Below are 15,862 nucleotides of genomic sequence, written 5' to 3'. Positions count from 1 at the left end.
TAGCAACACCAGCCAGGGCAATCCTTACATTTTAGTGTTGCTATTAAATCACATCTCCTTTCTATACTGCTACTTTTGCAGCACCTGCTTCATCAAACAATTCAAATTTCTCTCTTATCCCCAAGTATATCCTAATCATTCCCATCAAAATATGCCTGAATTCAAAAATGATAGCTGACAGTATTCCCCTCTTCTACCAGTGAACTCCCTTAATAAAGAAAATGTGGGTAGTCTGACCTAACATACTTTTAGTGGGCCCATGATGGCTCTTCATAATTACAGTTTCCTGATCTAAACCTTCATATCATATATTTAAGCCATTCTAGATTTTGACTAGGAATATGTAAAGCCCTAACCGGTTTGGCTCAGTGGATAGGGTGTCAGCCTGCAGACTGAAGGGTCCCAGGTTCAATTCCGGTCAAGGGCATGTACCTTGGTTGCGGGCACATCCCCAGTAGGAGGTGTGCAGGAGGCAGCTGATCGATGTTTCTCTCTCATTGATGTTTCTAACTCTCTATCCCTCTCCCTTCCTCTCTGTAAAAATCAATAAAATATATCTTTTTAAAAAAGATTTTTTTAAAAAAAGGAATACATAAAGCTCTCAGTTTGAAAATATGTTTTTTTGTGGTAATTCCATGAGTCCTTAAATGTTATTGACAAAGAGCAAATGATCTCAACCCAAAATTCTTTCAGAACTCTGGGCTGTAATTTGTCTGGGTCAGGAGACATGAATTCATTCAAAGGAATTAAATGCCCCTGTACAAATCCTGTATAAATGCTTAATGATCTCAGAGTTGAGTGTCCTCTTAACTAATTCAATTCTATCCTTTCCAATTTATAGATTTTCCTACAATTTGGGGGGGAAGTTTTGGGGCCATTTCAATCTTGGAGGTATTTGAAAAATTTGGTTATTTGGGACTCCACATTTAGAGTATCACCCAGCATAAAATACCCTTCTTGAAGAAATATTTAGCAAAATAAAAGTTTCTTCTGCTTTTTTATTTTCTTTTTAGGTTCTTCTAAACAAACCCATAAAACTGTTAAGAGAAAGCAAAGATATTAATTATAACAGTTCATTATTATTATTATTATTATTATTATTACTGATTTCAGAGAGGAAGGGAGAGGGCGAGAGATATAGAAACATCAATGATGAGAGAGAATCATTGATTGGCTGCCTCCTGCATGCCCCCTATTGGGGATTGAACCCGCAACCCGGGCATGTGCCCTTGACTGAAATCGAGCCCAGGACCCTTCAGTCCGCAGGCTGACGCTCTATCCACTGAGCCAAACCAGCTAGGGCTAATTACAACAGTTCTTACCACAGCAGCAAAAACCAAACTAGCCAATCTATTACAAAATGAGGCTAAAGAATTCTGAAAATGAACGTATCTTGCTACCATAGAGAAAGAGAAGAAAATGTGCCAAGCCAAAAATTTAAATTATCCCTGAAGGTGAAAATATCACCACAATTCATCACCATATCAATCTACAAGTATTTATTAAATGTGCAAGACTTAATCAAAACAATTCAACCAGCCCTAGCCAGTTTGGCTCAGTGGATAAAGCGTCGGCCTACGGACTCAGGGGTCCGGGGTTCGATTCCGGTCAAGGGCATGTACCTTGGTTGCAGGCACATCCCCAGTGGAAGGTGTGCAGGAGGCAGTTGATCAATGTTTCTCTCTCATCGGTGTTTCTAACTCTCTATCCCTCTCCCTTCCTCTCTGTGAAAAATCAATAAAATATATTTTTTTAAAAACACACAATTCATCCAAAACCTCAAATCCAAGCTATAAATACCATATTTTCCAGTGTATAAGACGACTTTTTAACCCAGAAAAATCTCAAAAGTCGGGGGTCTTATACGCCGGAAAATACGGTATTTGGGTTTTAAGCAATCTGATATACATTGTCAGAGATTTTTCTAACCTACCATATTTTCTGGCATATAAGATCCCCGACTTTTGAGAAGATTTTCCTGGGTTAAAAAGTCGTCTTATACGCCGGAAAGTATGGTACTAGTATATGCAGTCAGAGTGATGTTTTCTCCACCCAGTCACCATGGGTTTGAGAACTTGTCTACCCACACTCAGCCATTCTGCTACATAATAATTACTACATTATTCCATACTCAACTGAATTCCTATTATGTACACAGCTCTATGCTAAGTGCTATAGAGACATAAAAATTTATCTTTCATAGCTAACCTCTCCTAGAATTCGTAAACACATCTGAGTAAACTTGTATCTCTTTCAGGTGAGACAGGCCTCACAAATCTGAAGGCCTCTTGTCCAGATAAAGCCAGGAAGGTACTACAATATATCCTGTGGTATATACACTATAATGGAAGAGAGGACTTGAAACACAGGCAAATCTAGATTCAAATACTAGTTCCATGTCTTGTTGAATTTTAAATAACCTGCTCAAGTTTATGAATCTCAGTTTCCTCATCTGTAACATGGGGATAATACCTATTTCATAGGCATATAGAGAGGACTCAGCGAGTTAACATATGTAAACCATATGGGACATAACTGTATGGAGCACAAAAGGTACTCAACAAATAGTAGATCTTTTCCTCACAAAAGAACAGCCATACATGCAAGAGTCTCCTCTAAATCTATAACCAGGAAAACAAGACACAGAAATGCCCTGGAAATTTTCAAATGCTTCCCAAGAAGGAAGCCTCTGCTGCATGAAAGTGACAACATCTATCTGCTTCACAGAACGCATACCAAAGTAGAGCCCAGAGCAGCAAATATGGCTGTACCCAGAACACTGACATGTCCATAAATCCAAATTTCAATCCACACCTTATAATAGGGGACCCCACCCCAACAGCCACTTCTTCCCCAGAGCTCACAGATTTAAGAATCTGGGAGCCTCCTGTCAAGATACCCTCAATAACAGAAGAAATTTTTCTTTAACCTTAAGACTTTTTATATTAATAAATTATTTTTGTACAGTTTCCTAATCACTTAACCAAATGATACTAAATCAAAGCACAAAGACTAGCATTTGTTTTAATAAATGTGCATTAAAAGCACTGTATTGGTCATATCAAAAGCCTTGTTGTACTTCAGGCCCAGCTGTGAGAGCAATGGAAATGTTTCTCTTTCACTCTGTAGAGTGCTGAAAATAGTTCTCACACACAAAAGAACGTGGGGGAGCTTTTTTTCAAGCAGTCCCAAGTAGTGCTATAGCATAGTGTTTTAAAGTTAGCTTTGGGATTACAGGTCTAAATGTGAAAGGTGAAACAATAAAGCCTTTAAGAGAAAACAAAATACATTAAACATAAAAAGAAAAGACTGAAAAATTGGATAATATTATAACTAAAAACTTTTGTTCCTCAAAAGTAAGTCACCATAGAGAATGAGAATACACAAAGGTTACGAGAATATATTTTCAATGCATATCACTGACAGACTCACGTGTAAAAGTATACACACATAAACCCACATATGATAAAAAATGAAAAGAATTAATCTGGGTGATGGTTACAAACATGTCAAGCTATATACTTATGATTTATATTTAAGGTATACTGCAATAAAAATGTTTTTAAACTGTAAAGTACTACATAAAGACATCAAATGCTAACGGCTTAAATCTGGATAGAATTTTGAGTGACTTACTAGTATTTCTGTACCTTTCTATAATTTCTAAAATATGTTTTTATTGATTTTAGAGAGAGGGAGCGATAGATTGAAACATAGATGAGAGAAACATCAATTGGCTGCCTCCTGCATGCCCCCTACTGGGGATCAAGCCCACAGCCCCAGCATGTACCCCGACTGGGAATCAAACCGTGACCTCTTGGTGCATGGATCGACACTCAACCACTGAACAACACTGGCCAGGCCCTTTCTATAATTTCTAAGTTCCCTATAGGAAATATGTACTTTATAACTCAGTTTTATTTTTAGAGAGAGAGAAAAATACCATTTCTTACATGGTCCAACCCTCAGATTCTTAATTTATGTATAGGCCCATAGGTATTTTTACACATATTAAATGAGCATTGAATTAATCAATAAATAAACAGAGTATTGTTTTTGTTCAGGATCACATCCAGAGCTAAACACTTCATAGTAAATTCTGTAAGACATAAACTAGCCCTAGCTAGTTTGGCTCAGTGGATAGAGCATCGGCCTGCGAACTGAAAGGTCCCAGCTTCGATTCCAGTCAAGGGCACATGCCTGGGTTGTGGGCTCGATCCCCAGTGGGGGACTTGCACGAGGCAGCTGATCCATGATTCTCTCTCATCATGGATGTTTCTATCTCTCTCTCCCTTTTCCTTCCTCTCTGAAATCAATAAAAATCTATTTTAAAAAAAGACAAACTAAAAAGCTAAAGAACAGAACTCTTTCCCTCTCCTGAACCATTATCTGCGCCTCTCTTTTTTTCTTTTTAATATATTTTTAATTGATTTTTTTTTTTAGAGAGAGAGAGAAAGGGAGAGGGTCAGAGAAATAGAAACATCGATGAGGGAGAAATATCGATCAGCTACCTCCTGCATGCCCCCTACTGGGGATCAAGCCCACAACCTGGGCATATGCCCTGACCGGGGAATTGAACTGGTGACCTCTTGGTTCATGGGTCAACATTTAACCCTGAGGTACACTGGCTGAGCTGCTCCTCTCTTAATAAACTGATCCTTTTCTGCAGTTATTGGTTTACATGTATGACTCCTCAGAAGACTATGAGTTCTTCAAGGACATCAACTATATCTCATACATCTATGTAAACAATGTGCCATCATTAAGCTGGTCTTTCAATAACAGAAAGTATGTGGTAGAGGTTTTGAGACAGAGAAAACAGGCTTCCCATTCTTGCTATATGATCTAGGTCAGCGGTCACCAACCGGTGGTCCGTGAGGTCTGAAAGGTTGGCGACCACTGATCTAGATCATATTATTTAAATTCTCTGCACTTCAGTTTTCTAATCTATAAAACGGGAATAATGTCATCTGGGACCTGGCATTGAAGTGTATTTAATAAACAATACATGTCTAGTAATGTAATTATCATCTATATATATAAAGATCTATATATATAAAGAGGTAATATGCAAATTGTCCATTACTGTGTCACAGTAACGACCATTCAACAGGCTGGGTGGGGCTGCGCGTGGCGAGGAGTAGAGCTGCGTGCGCAACCGGTCACCAGGAGATGCATGGAGCACCTCTAGGTCCCAGCCCCAGAGGCGGCTCCTCCCTCCCGCCTCCCATGGAAGCGGCGCGGCTCCCTCCTGGCTCCCGCGGAAGTGGAGCGGCTCGCTCCCAGCTCCCGCGGGCGCATTGCAGCTCCTGCTGGCTCCCACGGAAGCGGTGGGTGGCCTATTGCGCGCGATATCACACGCTGGGCTACTAGTCCTATATAATAAAAGCCTAATATGCTAAGTGTCTGGTCAGTTCAACCAATCAAAGCATAATATGCTAATGATATGCTAAGGCCGCTCAACTGCTCACTATGATGTGCACTGACCACCAGGGGGCAGATGCTCCAACTGGTAGGTTAGCTTGCTGCTGGGGTCCGGCTGATCCGCACTGAGCGAGACAGGCCAGACACACCCTGGAGCCCTCCCAAGACCCCTCCCTGGCTGGCCAACCTCCTGTGTCCCTTCCCAGCCCCGATTGTGCACTGGTGGGGTCCCTCGGTATGGCCTGTGCCCTCTCGCAATCCAGGACCCCTTGGAGGATGTCGGAAAGCCGGTTTCAGCCCAATCCTGCAGGCCAGGCCAAGGGACCTCATTGGTGCACGAATTCGTGCACAGGGCCTCTAGTCTATAACAGGAATAAAGTGCTACTCTAGCATCACTTTCTTGCCTATGTCCCTGTCCCCTACGCCCCAGAGTGTACTTGCAAATGGGATGGTCAGTTGAGGCACAAAAGTGGGTAGAACAAAGTTAACTGGTCCATATGGAGATGGACTGAATGACCTTGGCCTCATTAAATGGACCACACTCATAATCAACTGAGCTAAGCAGCCAACAGAGCTGGATCAGCTGACTAAAACATTAAACATTCCTCTAGAAGGTAAAACTAGCAAATGCTTAAATATCACCTTCCACACAATAGAAATGCAGGGGAAATAATGTGTTTCAGACAGATGATGTGAGAAAATGGGGGTAGGAGAAGATTAGGTAATTACTTAGCAAAAAAAGGGATTAAAAATTATTGGGACAGACAAAACCTCAAAGTTAAGCAAAACTGATGAATATCAGTTTGGCAGATAATACATATAAATATTTGTCTTATTGTTCTCAATAAGAGACTATGATCCTGAGACAATAAAAATGCTTAAATAAACTAAAACAAGAGTCATTAAAAAAACAAAAAAAGTAGCCCTGGCCGGTTTGGCTCAGTGGATGGGGCGTCGGCCTGCGGACTCAAGGGTCCCAGGTTCGATTCCGGTCGAGGGCATATACCTTGGTTGCGGGCACATCCCCAGTGGGGGTGTGCAGGAGGCAGCTGATCGATGTTTCTCTCTCATCGATGTTTCTAACTCTCTATCCCTCTCCCTTCCTCTCTGTAAAAAAAAAAGCAATAAAATACATTATTAAAAAAATGTACAGGTTCATCTGAACTATTATAAAATTTACCTGTATAAATTAAAAATTATAAAATAATCAGAGTGCAGCACAAAATGCCTTTCCCATCATACCATTTCACCTATAAATCTGACTCTGGCCCTCAACTTTTTGAGTATGAAAAAACAATCTTTGCCATTCCTCTCTTCTACAGACCCCTACATTCTTCACTTAGTACTTTGAAAAGCTGTGGAAAGTTGGCTTATTTATTCTAAAAAGTTAAGTATTATACCTTATATAAAAAAGAGGGGGTAATATACAATTCTTTGAAAATCTGAATAGGCAATCTCTATTTTTTCATAATTAATACAACAAATCTTATCAAGCAACTACTATGTAAAGCACTATCTTTAATCCCTAAATTTATAACAAGACTAACACATTGTTAGAGGGCCATTATTTTACAACTACAAAAACAAAGAAAGAAAAGGGCATCAGAGATGACACAACTGAGAACCAAATCCTTTGACATTCCTAGGAAGTAATTCTAATGCATTATAACAAAAATGCATGTTTTTTTCTAAATTGGGTTTACTCATTTATACAGGCATACCTCATTTTACTGTACTTCACTTTATTGTACTTCATTAATGTGTGTTTTTCAAATTGAAGGCAAGATCTTCTACCAGCAGAAAATGACTTACTTTATAGTGGTGCTTTGGAAACACCACTATATCTCTGAGGTAGGCCTGTAAATTGTGGTTTATAATTATTATTTCTAAATCATTTCCTCCTCTCTCTTCCTGCCTTTTAAAATCCTGAAAGTTGCTTCCCATATCCTTTCATTATAAAAAATTGGTAAACCAGAAGTCACAGCCAGCCCCCAAACTACAACCACAAAAGATGTAAACTGCAGGCTACACTGAGGAATTTCTGAGGTTAGCAAATGAAACCTTTTTTTTTTTTTTCAAAGAAAACAGACCTCAAACAAAAAGCATAAAACATCCTGAAACAGTCACACACAAAAAAGGAGCTTCGGAGAAACAAAGCCCTAATAACTATTTGTTCTAAGAAAAACATTTCCAGAACTGATAAAGAGTGGGGGAAAAGGAAAAAATACACATAAAATAACGTCCAGCCTTAACTACTATTCAGAAAACGAGTGACCTGACTCCTCTCCTGACAGAGCTCCTCTACTGAAATGTAGGCTGGAGACTGAATTAATGAGGCCATGCCACAACTCTGCTATTCAGTAATTAAGCCACTACTTTGGTTTTCCCAAATCTATAATTTAAAATAATCTCATCAATGGTGAGACAGCAGATAGAAGACCTGGATTCTAACAGTTCTTTCTAACTTGCTGGGTGACGCTGAACAAAAATTTGTATTTTAAGTAGGGCTGAGAAAAATCCAACTGTTTAAAAGTATACTGAAAAACTATATTGTCATTTTATAAATATTAATCATTACCATCTGTCAAAAGTGGTGGCTGGCCCTGACCGGTTTGGCTCAGTGGATAGAGTGTCGGTCTGCGGACTGAAAGGTCCCAGGTTCGATTCTGATAAAGGGCATGTACCTTGGTTGCGGGCACATCCCCAATAGGGGGTGTGCAGGAAGCAGCTGATCTATGTTTCTCTCTCATCGATGTTTCTAGCTCTCTATCCCTCTCCCTTCCTCTCTGTATAAAAAAAAAAAAAAAGTGGTGGCTGGACTATCTGATTTCTAGCTCTGACATTTTTTGATTCTGTGACCAATATAAACAAACGCACCCTCTTATTATATTTTGACAACTGGAAATGGTTTAGAAATCAGGGACTCCCACACACAAAAGAATGAAGGAACTTCCACATAACTTCTCCCTGCTTAGGTCTCAGCATTCCAGGAAAATCTTTTGGACTAACCCAGTTAGTTCAGCCCATACAATAGATCACAAATGGCCTACTAAAATTTTGCCCTAATGAACAAAAAAATTTACTAACCTGGCTCTCTTTAATAGGACATTATGACAGATCCCATGGATGACAATCAAGCAAATATCCTAATTATAATAATTGAGAAACGTGATGGTCTAAACCCATGGTCGGCAAACTGCGGCTCACGAGCCACATGTGGCTCTTTGGCCCCTTGAGTGTGGCTCTTCCACAAAATACCACGGCCTGGGCGAGTCTATTTTGAAGAAGTGGCGTTAGAAGTTTAAGTTTAAAAAATTTGGCTCTCAAAAGAAATTTCAATCGTTGTACTGTTGATATTTGGCTCTGTTGACTAATGAGTTTGCCGACCACTGGTCTAAACTATAACTCTTCCCATCTTACTTCCTGGAGTTTTATACCAGATCCCTTGGGAACATACTCTAAACAGCTTGAGAGCAGATACTTGATCTCATTTTCCACCATGACACTCATATCCAGTCCCGGGTTCTCTACACTCTAAACTAAAATCAGCCATCACAAAACATTTGGAAAACAGACATTTGACCAGTATCTGCTTCACTTAGTAACTTTTGAAAAGTAAATCTAAAAATCTGGCAATGATACCATGTATGTAATCACTGAATTTCTTAAGAAGTGAACAGCTTCTAGCCCTGCTGGTGTGGCTCAGTGGTTGAGTATCACCATTGGATTCCCAGTCATGGCACATGCCCGGGTTGCAGGCTCGATCCTCAGTAGGCAGCCAATTGATGATTCTCTCCCATCATTATGTTTCTCTCTCTCCCTCTCCCTTCCTCTCCAAAATCAATAATATATATAAAACAAGTGATCAACTTCTAAAAGGCAAGGCTTTCTCTTCCTCTGGATCCTATGACCTATCCAATAGGAACCTAAAACAGATCAAGTGTATGTACCATCAAGTGTACCTGGGTTCCTGAGAGACCTCTAAAACCGCTTGATAGTAATTCAAACCCAGGCATGGCAACAGGAATTGAGGAGCCCAGCCAAATCCAAATACACCTTTAGAGTTAGCCAAAAAACAAGCTTATAAAAGGTTACAGCACTGGAAATGGGTGTTGCCAAAGGAGGCCTTAGTCAAAGAAAATTTTATTTTTAATCTAGGAAGGAAGGAAGGGCTGCGCAGAGTCTAAAAAAATTTGGTTTAACCATCAAACACTGACTGAGGATTTCCTCCTAAAAAGAGAGGATCAGGGCCCCAGTGACATTCAAGTAAAATGTGATCCTTCAATGTGATCCTCCCTTCCTGAGGGAGTGTGAAGTGGGGTTCTCTTATGTTTAAGAATATATAGTCTCTCCAACTAAATTTAAAATAAATGCCTTGGGCTGCTCTGTAATTGCTTCTGTGTGTTGTTCTCTTCTCTTGACTTCTTACTTGCTCTACTTTATAACAGGAAACACACCACCTCACTTAGGAATTCTTCCCTGCCACCTCCCAGCAACCTTTCTCTCTGAAAGAGCCACATATGCCTGAGGTAAGTTACCAGGATTTGAGTTTCACTTCACCTAGAAAAGAGTCTAGGCCTTAGAGCAGAGATGCGACTATGAGAGGATGTGCACAGAACTGACCAGACTGGTAGAGGAAAATAAAAATTAAGTTTAGCTCATACTGACTCCCTGTTTGAAACTGGCTCATCAAACTTTTTATAGATACTCATCTCTGGGAAGAAACAGTCTTTTTTTTTTTTTTTCTTTTAAGTAAGTTATCCTTACCCATCAAGGTTATGCAAATCAAAACCACAATGAAGCCTTTCCTTTTCCCCTCTCCCCCCCTCACCGCCCCCACCCACGCGGGTTACCTTTGCCTTTCTAAGTTCCAAGGGCCCTTCTTCAGCCTCTGTGACTTGTGTCCTGAGCCTACGCAGCCCAGCAGGCTCACTTCTACTACCTAACTTTCTAAATAAACTTTCTCTTATAATTTGGGGGAAAAAACACACACAATGAGGCACCACTTCATACCCACTAGGATATCTACTAGTATATTCAAAAGTGTTGTGGAAAAAAGGATGTGGAAAAAGTGGAACCTTTATATGCTGCTAGTGGGGATGTAAACTGATGCAGCTACTTTGAAAAACAGTCTGGTAACTTCTCAAAAGATTAAGCACCGAGTTAGCAATCCACTCCAAGAAAAATGAAATCATATTTCCACACAAAAGCAGGTACACAAATATTCACAGCAACATTATTCATTATAATAAAAAAGTAAAAACAACCCAAATGTCCATCAACTGATGGGTAAATAAAATTTGATATAGTCACACAATGAAATATTATTCAGCAACAAAAATAAATACATGCTACATGCTATCTATAATAATAAGAGTGTAATATGCTAATTAGACCGGACAGCCTGACGACCTTCCGGACAACCTTCCAGACAAAGCCACGGCTGCGAGGGCCGAGCCCCTTGCACAAATTTTGTGCATCGGGCCTCTAGTAACATTAATGAAACTTAAAATCATGCATTTTTATGAAATATCCAGAACAGGTAAATCTATAAAGATCAAAAGGAGATTAGTGGTTGACTAGGGCTGGAGGTTAAGGAATTGGAAGAAATGGGGAGTGACTGTTAATGGGTATGGGTTTTGGAAACAGTGAATATATTCAAAAATTGATTGTAGTAATGATTGCATAACTCTGGAAATATACTAAAAACCACTGAACTGTACATTTTAAATAAGTAAATTATATAGTATGTTAATTATATCTCAATAAAGTTGTTTATATATATTAGACATAAGTAATAAAGAAAATGGAGCAAAATGTTAACAATCAGTAAATCTGGGAAAAGGATGTACTGAAGTTCTTTGTACTATTCACAACAATGTTTGCTGTGAAATTACATTAGGAAAAGCTAAAAAGTACAAAAAGATATGCCTCAGGACAATCACACACAGTATTCTTTAACATGAAACAGAAACCTGCACTAGAAAAAACTGCCATAATGTCTGCTCCTGCCCCTGCCAGACAAATATTTTACTTGTTTCCCCTATTCTTCAGATTAATGCAAAACATGCAAAGAGAGCATCTTTCAAGTAGCAGAAAGTAGGAATGGCAAGGGAGACAAATATTCTTTAACTTTCTCAGGGCCTCAGTTTCCTAATCTGTAAAATCAGAAGGCTACATAATCTCTAAGAGTACTGAATGTTTGATATTCCACAATTCTGACATTCTAACTTCATGAGGCAATATGGTTAAGGAGGAGTATGATCTAACCAGTCTGCAGGCTTTTCTGAACAGTGAGCATTTTTCTCTCTTCTAAAGGGGACACAAAGAGACAATTTTAGCGTATCCTTAGTGTTCTAAGTAGACTCCTACAGGACACTGGCTACTCTCCCATCTATCTGTCTCCAACCCCTTCTCTTCAATTCTTGGCAAGCCCTGTACTCAGAGCCCGGGAAACTGGAGTAGTGGAAGCATGAACCTAAGCTACATCTCAATGCTGGGTGCAGGTCAGTTCAGAGGAACTTAAACAATCCAAGATAAAAAATACATCATAAACATTCTGGAATTTGAAGGTTCAGGCAGAGATAGGGAAATAAACAGGAATCCCACCTCATGGTAAGTCTCCTGTAGACACCTGTGGTGACCAGAAGAAAAAGGGAAAATACAGATGTCCAAGAAACCCAGACATCAAAGGGGTAGAAATAGGTACTAGACTCTACTACCATCTGCCTCCCCCACTTAGGATGGGCCAACAATAATGGAAAATGTAAATCAAAGCGATTCTTCCAGATTTGCTTATCTACCTGACAAGCTCAAAAAGCTAACAAGCAAATACAATCTCCTAAAACTGACTATTCTTGTGCTTCATTCATAGAGTACCTTCCTATCCTTCCAACCCAAAGAACTTCTTCAATTAACCAGAAAAGAAAAGGATTTTCACACCTTCCTCAGTTCCTTGCACAAATAAACTACATAGCTTCCCTAAATGCTTAAGTATGCAAGAAAGAGCAGGAGGTGACAGGGAGCATCCACTATAAAAACCAATGATCTGGGTCTATATTCAACATAGCAAACTGTATGCTTGCAACCAGACAATGAATCTTAATCCTCCACAAAACCAGAAGAAACACTGAGAATCTTTGATTTGCTTTTTCTGGATTCACTTTTTAAGAATATATTGGCTGCCCTAGCCAGTTTGGCTTAGTGGATAGAGGGTTGGCCTGGGGACTGAAGGGTCCCCGGGTTTGATTCCGGTCAAGGGCACATGCCCAGGTTGCAGGCTCAATCCCCAGTTGGGGGAGGGGGGGGGGGGGACGCACGCGTGCAGGAGGCAGCAGATCAATGATTCTATCATTGATGTTTCTATCTCTCTATCCCTCTCTCCCTTCCTCTCTGAAATCAATAAAAATATATTTTTTTTTAAAAAAAAAAGAAATATAGTGGCTATCTGACATATATAACTTAATTTGCTGGAAAAATCATAGACTTACTCCTCAGTAACTCCTGCACCTGGGTGCAGTTCACAATTTCCTGTCATTTACTTACTATGACATCACCAATTTGGGAGCTATAAGGCAGGCTCAGCAGAGAAAATGCACCCTGTAGGTCTCAAGACTGACTTGCATTTATATTCTGTTTGTTTTATTCAAAGATTCCCCCTGGGTAGCCCAGATTTCAATGCCGCCCCCCCCCCCCCCCCCCCCCGCCAACCCACCAGAAATGAAATGAAGAAAAGAAATTCTTCAATCGGTGCCTATTCTAACAAAGGCCATCTACTGAATAAATGGTCTCGACATTCCACTACTGCAAACACATTTTAAAACAGAAAAAAATACCCTTCTTTACACATTTGATACAACTCATCCCCCTTTCTTTACCCTCCCAATAAGCTTACACAGGAATATAATTTTAGCTCACGGAAAAGCCAGAAAATTAACAGATAATTACTTAAAGAGAATTCACATTTTTGAGGATGTACTTGGTAAGATGTTTTTTATTTACATTCTCTTTTTCATTGATGAATTATCTAACTTGCCCCATCACAGAGATAGTCCATATAATTTGTTATTTCCTTTACCTTTTTCAAATGTCTATACAATTTAATGGACACTCAAAAGCACACCATGTAACACTGGTTTATTCCACCACCTTAAAGTTTCTTTTACTGGGGAGAACTATGTTATTTTTAGTCTTTCTCAACATGTTACTGTTTTCTAAAGACCCAACCAGGCAATGAGGTGTAGTTTAGTGTCAGGAGAGGAGCACTGGACCAAAAGTCAGGCAATTAACTAACAGGACACTGGCCCCGCAGTCCTCCTTCCTAAGCTTCATTTTCCCCTTTGAGGTCCCTTCCAGCTCCCATTACATGAACCGAATTCCAACAACTGCACCACAAAGTCATAAATCTAATAAATATGAAACAGGAAAAATTAACTTCTGCACTATGAGTTTTGAAGACAAAAAAAAGTGAACTTGAAACGATAAAGCTTCCCCAACAAATGGCCCAGTATTAACTGTATTACTGCTTCATGGTTGTTGTTTTTCTCCACCTGCTATCAATTTCAAGAAAACAGTATATTTGTTCTGACCTTTTAAAGGTCATCAATTGATCATGTTTTTAAAAAGGCAGTCCATTTTCGTCCTTTGAAGTATGCACCTAATTTTTTTTTTCATAACACTGGAATTTTTCTGGCGACCAAGACAAACAGACCTGTGTATCTTCTCTGAAGCAAAGTAAATTTAGTCAACAAGATAATAACTTTCAGGAGGGAAACTTGACAGTGCACACATCATGACCGAAGACTAGAAAGAGTATCCACATGACACCTGCGAAGTGGACACTCCAGACAAAAACTTTCCCACAACTGCCGTAATTCAAAGGCTCCAATGACGGGTGCAGTGGAATTCATGGGGATTTTACAATTCTGACACCAACTGATGCCCAGCCTGACGGGACACGGGCCCTTCTTCGCTTCCCCACCACTTCCCCTTTGCAAGATGAAGATGACCTCAGGAGCATCACTAGGCAGCCCAGGCTCTCCATCGAGGTCGCTGCCCTTTTATTTACAAATGACGCTGGCCCCATAGAGGACATCCATTACTTTCCGTAAAAGAATGCATGGCCCCGGGGTGCAAGCCCTTTCTAGAAATGGGAGAGCTCTCCCTCCTCTCGGTGTGGCTCACGTACACTCTGTGACATCCTATCCACCCAGGGGGCCCGGCCCAAGGCTGGGTTAGCACCGTTTTGAGGAACTGTCATCACAGGCTTCCTGGGACGAGGCCAGATCAACTCAAAAAGTTTTTCTTTCTTATTCTTTTTTTAAGTCTGGGTGGAACTTACTAGTACTTTGTCCCCGATGCCTTCTTGCCTCCCTAACGGGTGTTGGGGCTTCCATTAATTTTGTACTAAGTCCCTCCACCTTCCCCGGACTGAGCACACACACCCTGCCCTCCGCCGGGTCAGGGACGACGGCGCCCGACGCCGGGGGCGGCGAGGCCGTCGGGACCCCTCAGGGTTCAGAGCCCCTCATCCCCTCCTCCAGCCCGGCTCCCCCTCCGCCGGCGCCCGCCCTGGGTCCTTCCGACCGATCCCCGCCCGGCTCCCGGGACAAAGCAGGGGCGAGCGGGCGTTCCGGGAGGGGAGGGTGGCGCGGGGAGAGGGTCCCGGCCGCGGCGGGCGCGGGGAAGCGGCCCAGGGCTCGGCGGGCGCACTCACCCGACAGCTCGTCCGGCTCCAGCCCGGTCTCGGTGTCCAGCCCGCAGATGACAAAGTAGTCGGCGAAGCGGCTGGGCGCCGAGCCCCCTCCGCCGCCGCCGCCGCCGCCGCCGCTCATGGCGCCGGGGCCGAGCCGGGCCAGGCCGTGCGGAGCGCGAAGCCCCCGCACCCGAGCGCCTGCCCGGCCTCAGGCCGCCCCTCCCGCCGCCGCCGCCGCCGCCGCCGCCGCTACCGCGGCTCGGGCCGCCGCCCCCGGCCCTGGCCCGGTCCCCGCGGCCGCTGAGGCTGCCGTGACGGGGCAGGGGGGCACCGGGCCGCCCCGCGCCGCATCCTGAATGCCTTCCCCGCCGCGCCTCCGCCGCTACCGCCGACCGAGAACGCCGCGGACCGAGCGAGCCTGGCGGAGGGCGGAGAGCTCGGCGGAGCCCCGGAGCCCTCCCCGCCGACCCCTCCCGCGCGCTGCGCAGGCGCCGTCGGGGCGGGGCGGGCTCCTGGCGGAGAGGATGACGTGATGCTCTCCGGACCCCGCGGGCTGCAGTTTCCACCGCCGTCGCCGCAGCGCGGTCGGCCACCGCCGTGTCGCCGGCAACCTCCACTCCCCCGGGGCTGTAACTCCTTGGAGAGGCTTGAAAAGGTGCGGGAGGAGCGGGCGCGTCCCGCAGAGCGGGGACCCAGGCCCAGGCCCATGCTCCGCCTCTTATAATAGCGAGGGGCGGAGAGGCC

General features: G+C 42.5%; 1 protein-coding gene across 2 annotated transcripts in view; it reads right to left on the bottom strand.

The window, feature by feature from the left end:
* Positions 1-15,562, bottom strand: part of DENND5A (DENN domain containing 5A) — a 77,915-nt gene extending 62,353 nt beyond the window's left edge. The window contains exon 1 of one of the 2 annotated variants that reach the window (XM_079786939.1): positions 15,140-15,562. In XM_079786939.1, coding sequence (XP_079643065.1) covers positions 15,140-15,257 — 118 coding nt within the window. In that variant the 5' untranslated portion in view covers positions 15,258-15,562. The remainder of the gene's footprint in view (positions 1-15,139) is intronic. The other variant, XM_079786938.1, reaches the window with a different exon arrangement.
* Between the last annotated feature and the right edge of the window lie 300 nt (positions 15,563-15,862).

Source organism: Cnephaeus nilssonii (genome assembly GCF_951640355.1).
Source record: "Cnephaeus nilssonii genome assembly, chromosome: 13".
Classification (NCBI taxonomy): domain Eukaryota; kingdom Metazoa; phylum Chordata; class Mammalia; order Chiroptera; family Vespertilionidae; genus Cnephaeus; species Cnephaeus nilssonii.
Note: the sequence above shows the minus strand (reverse complement) of the source record. Positions and strands in the feature narration are given on the sequence as shown.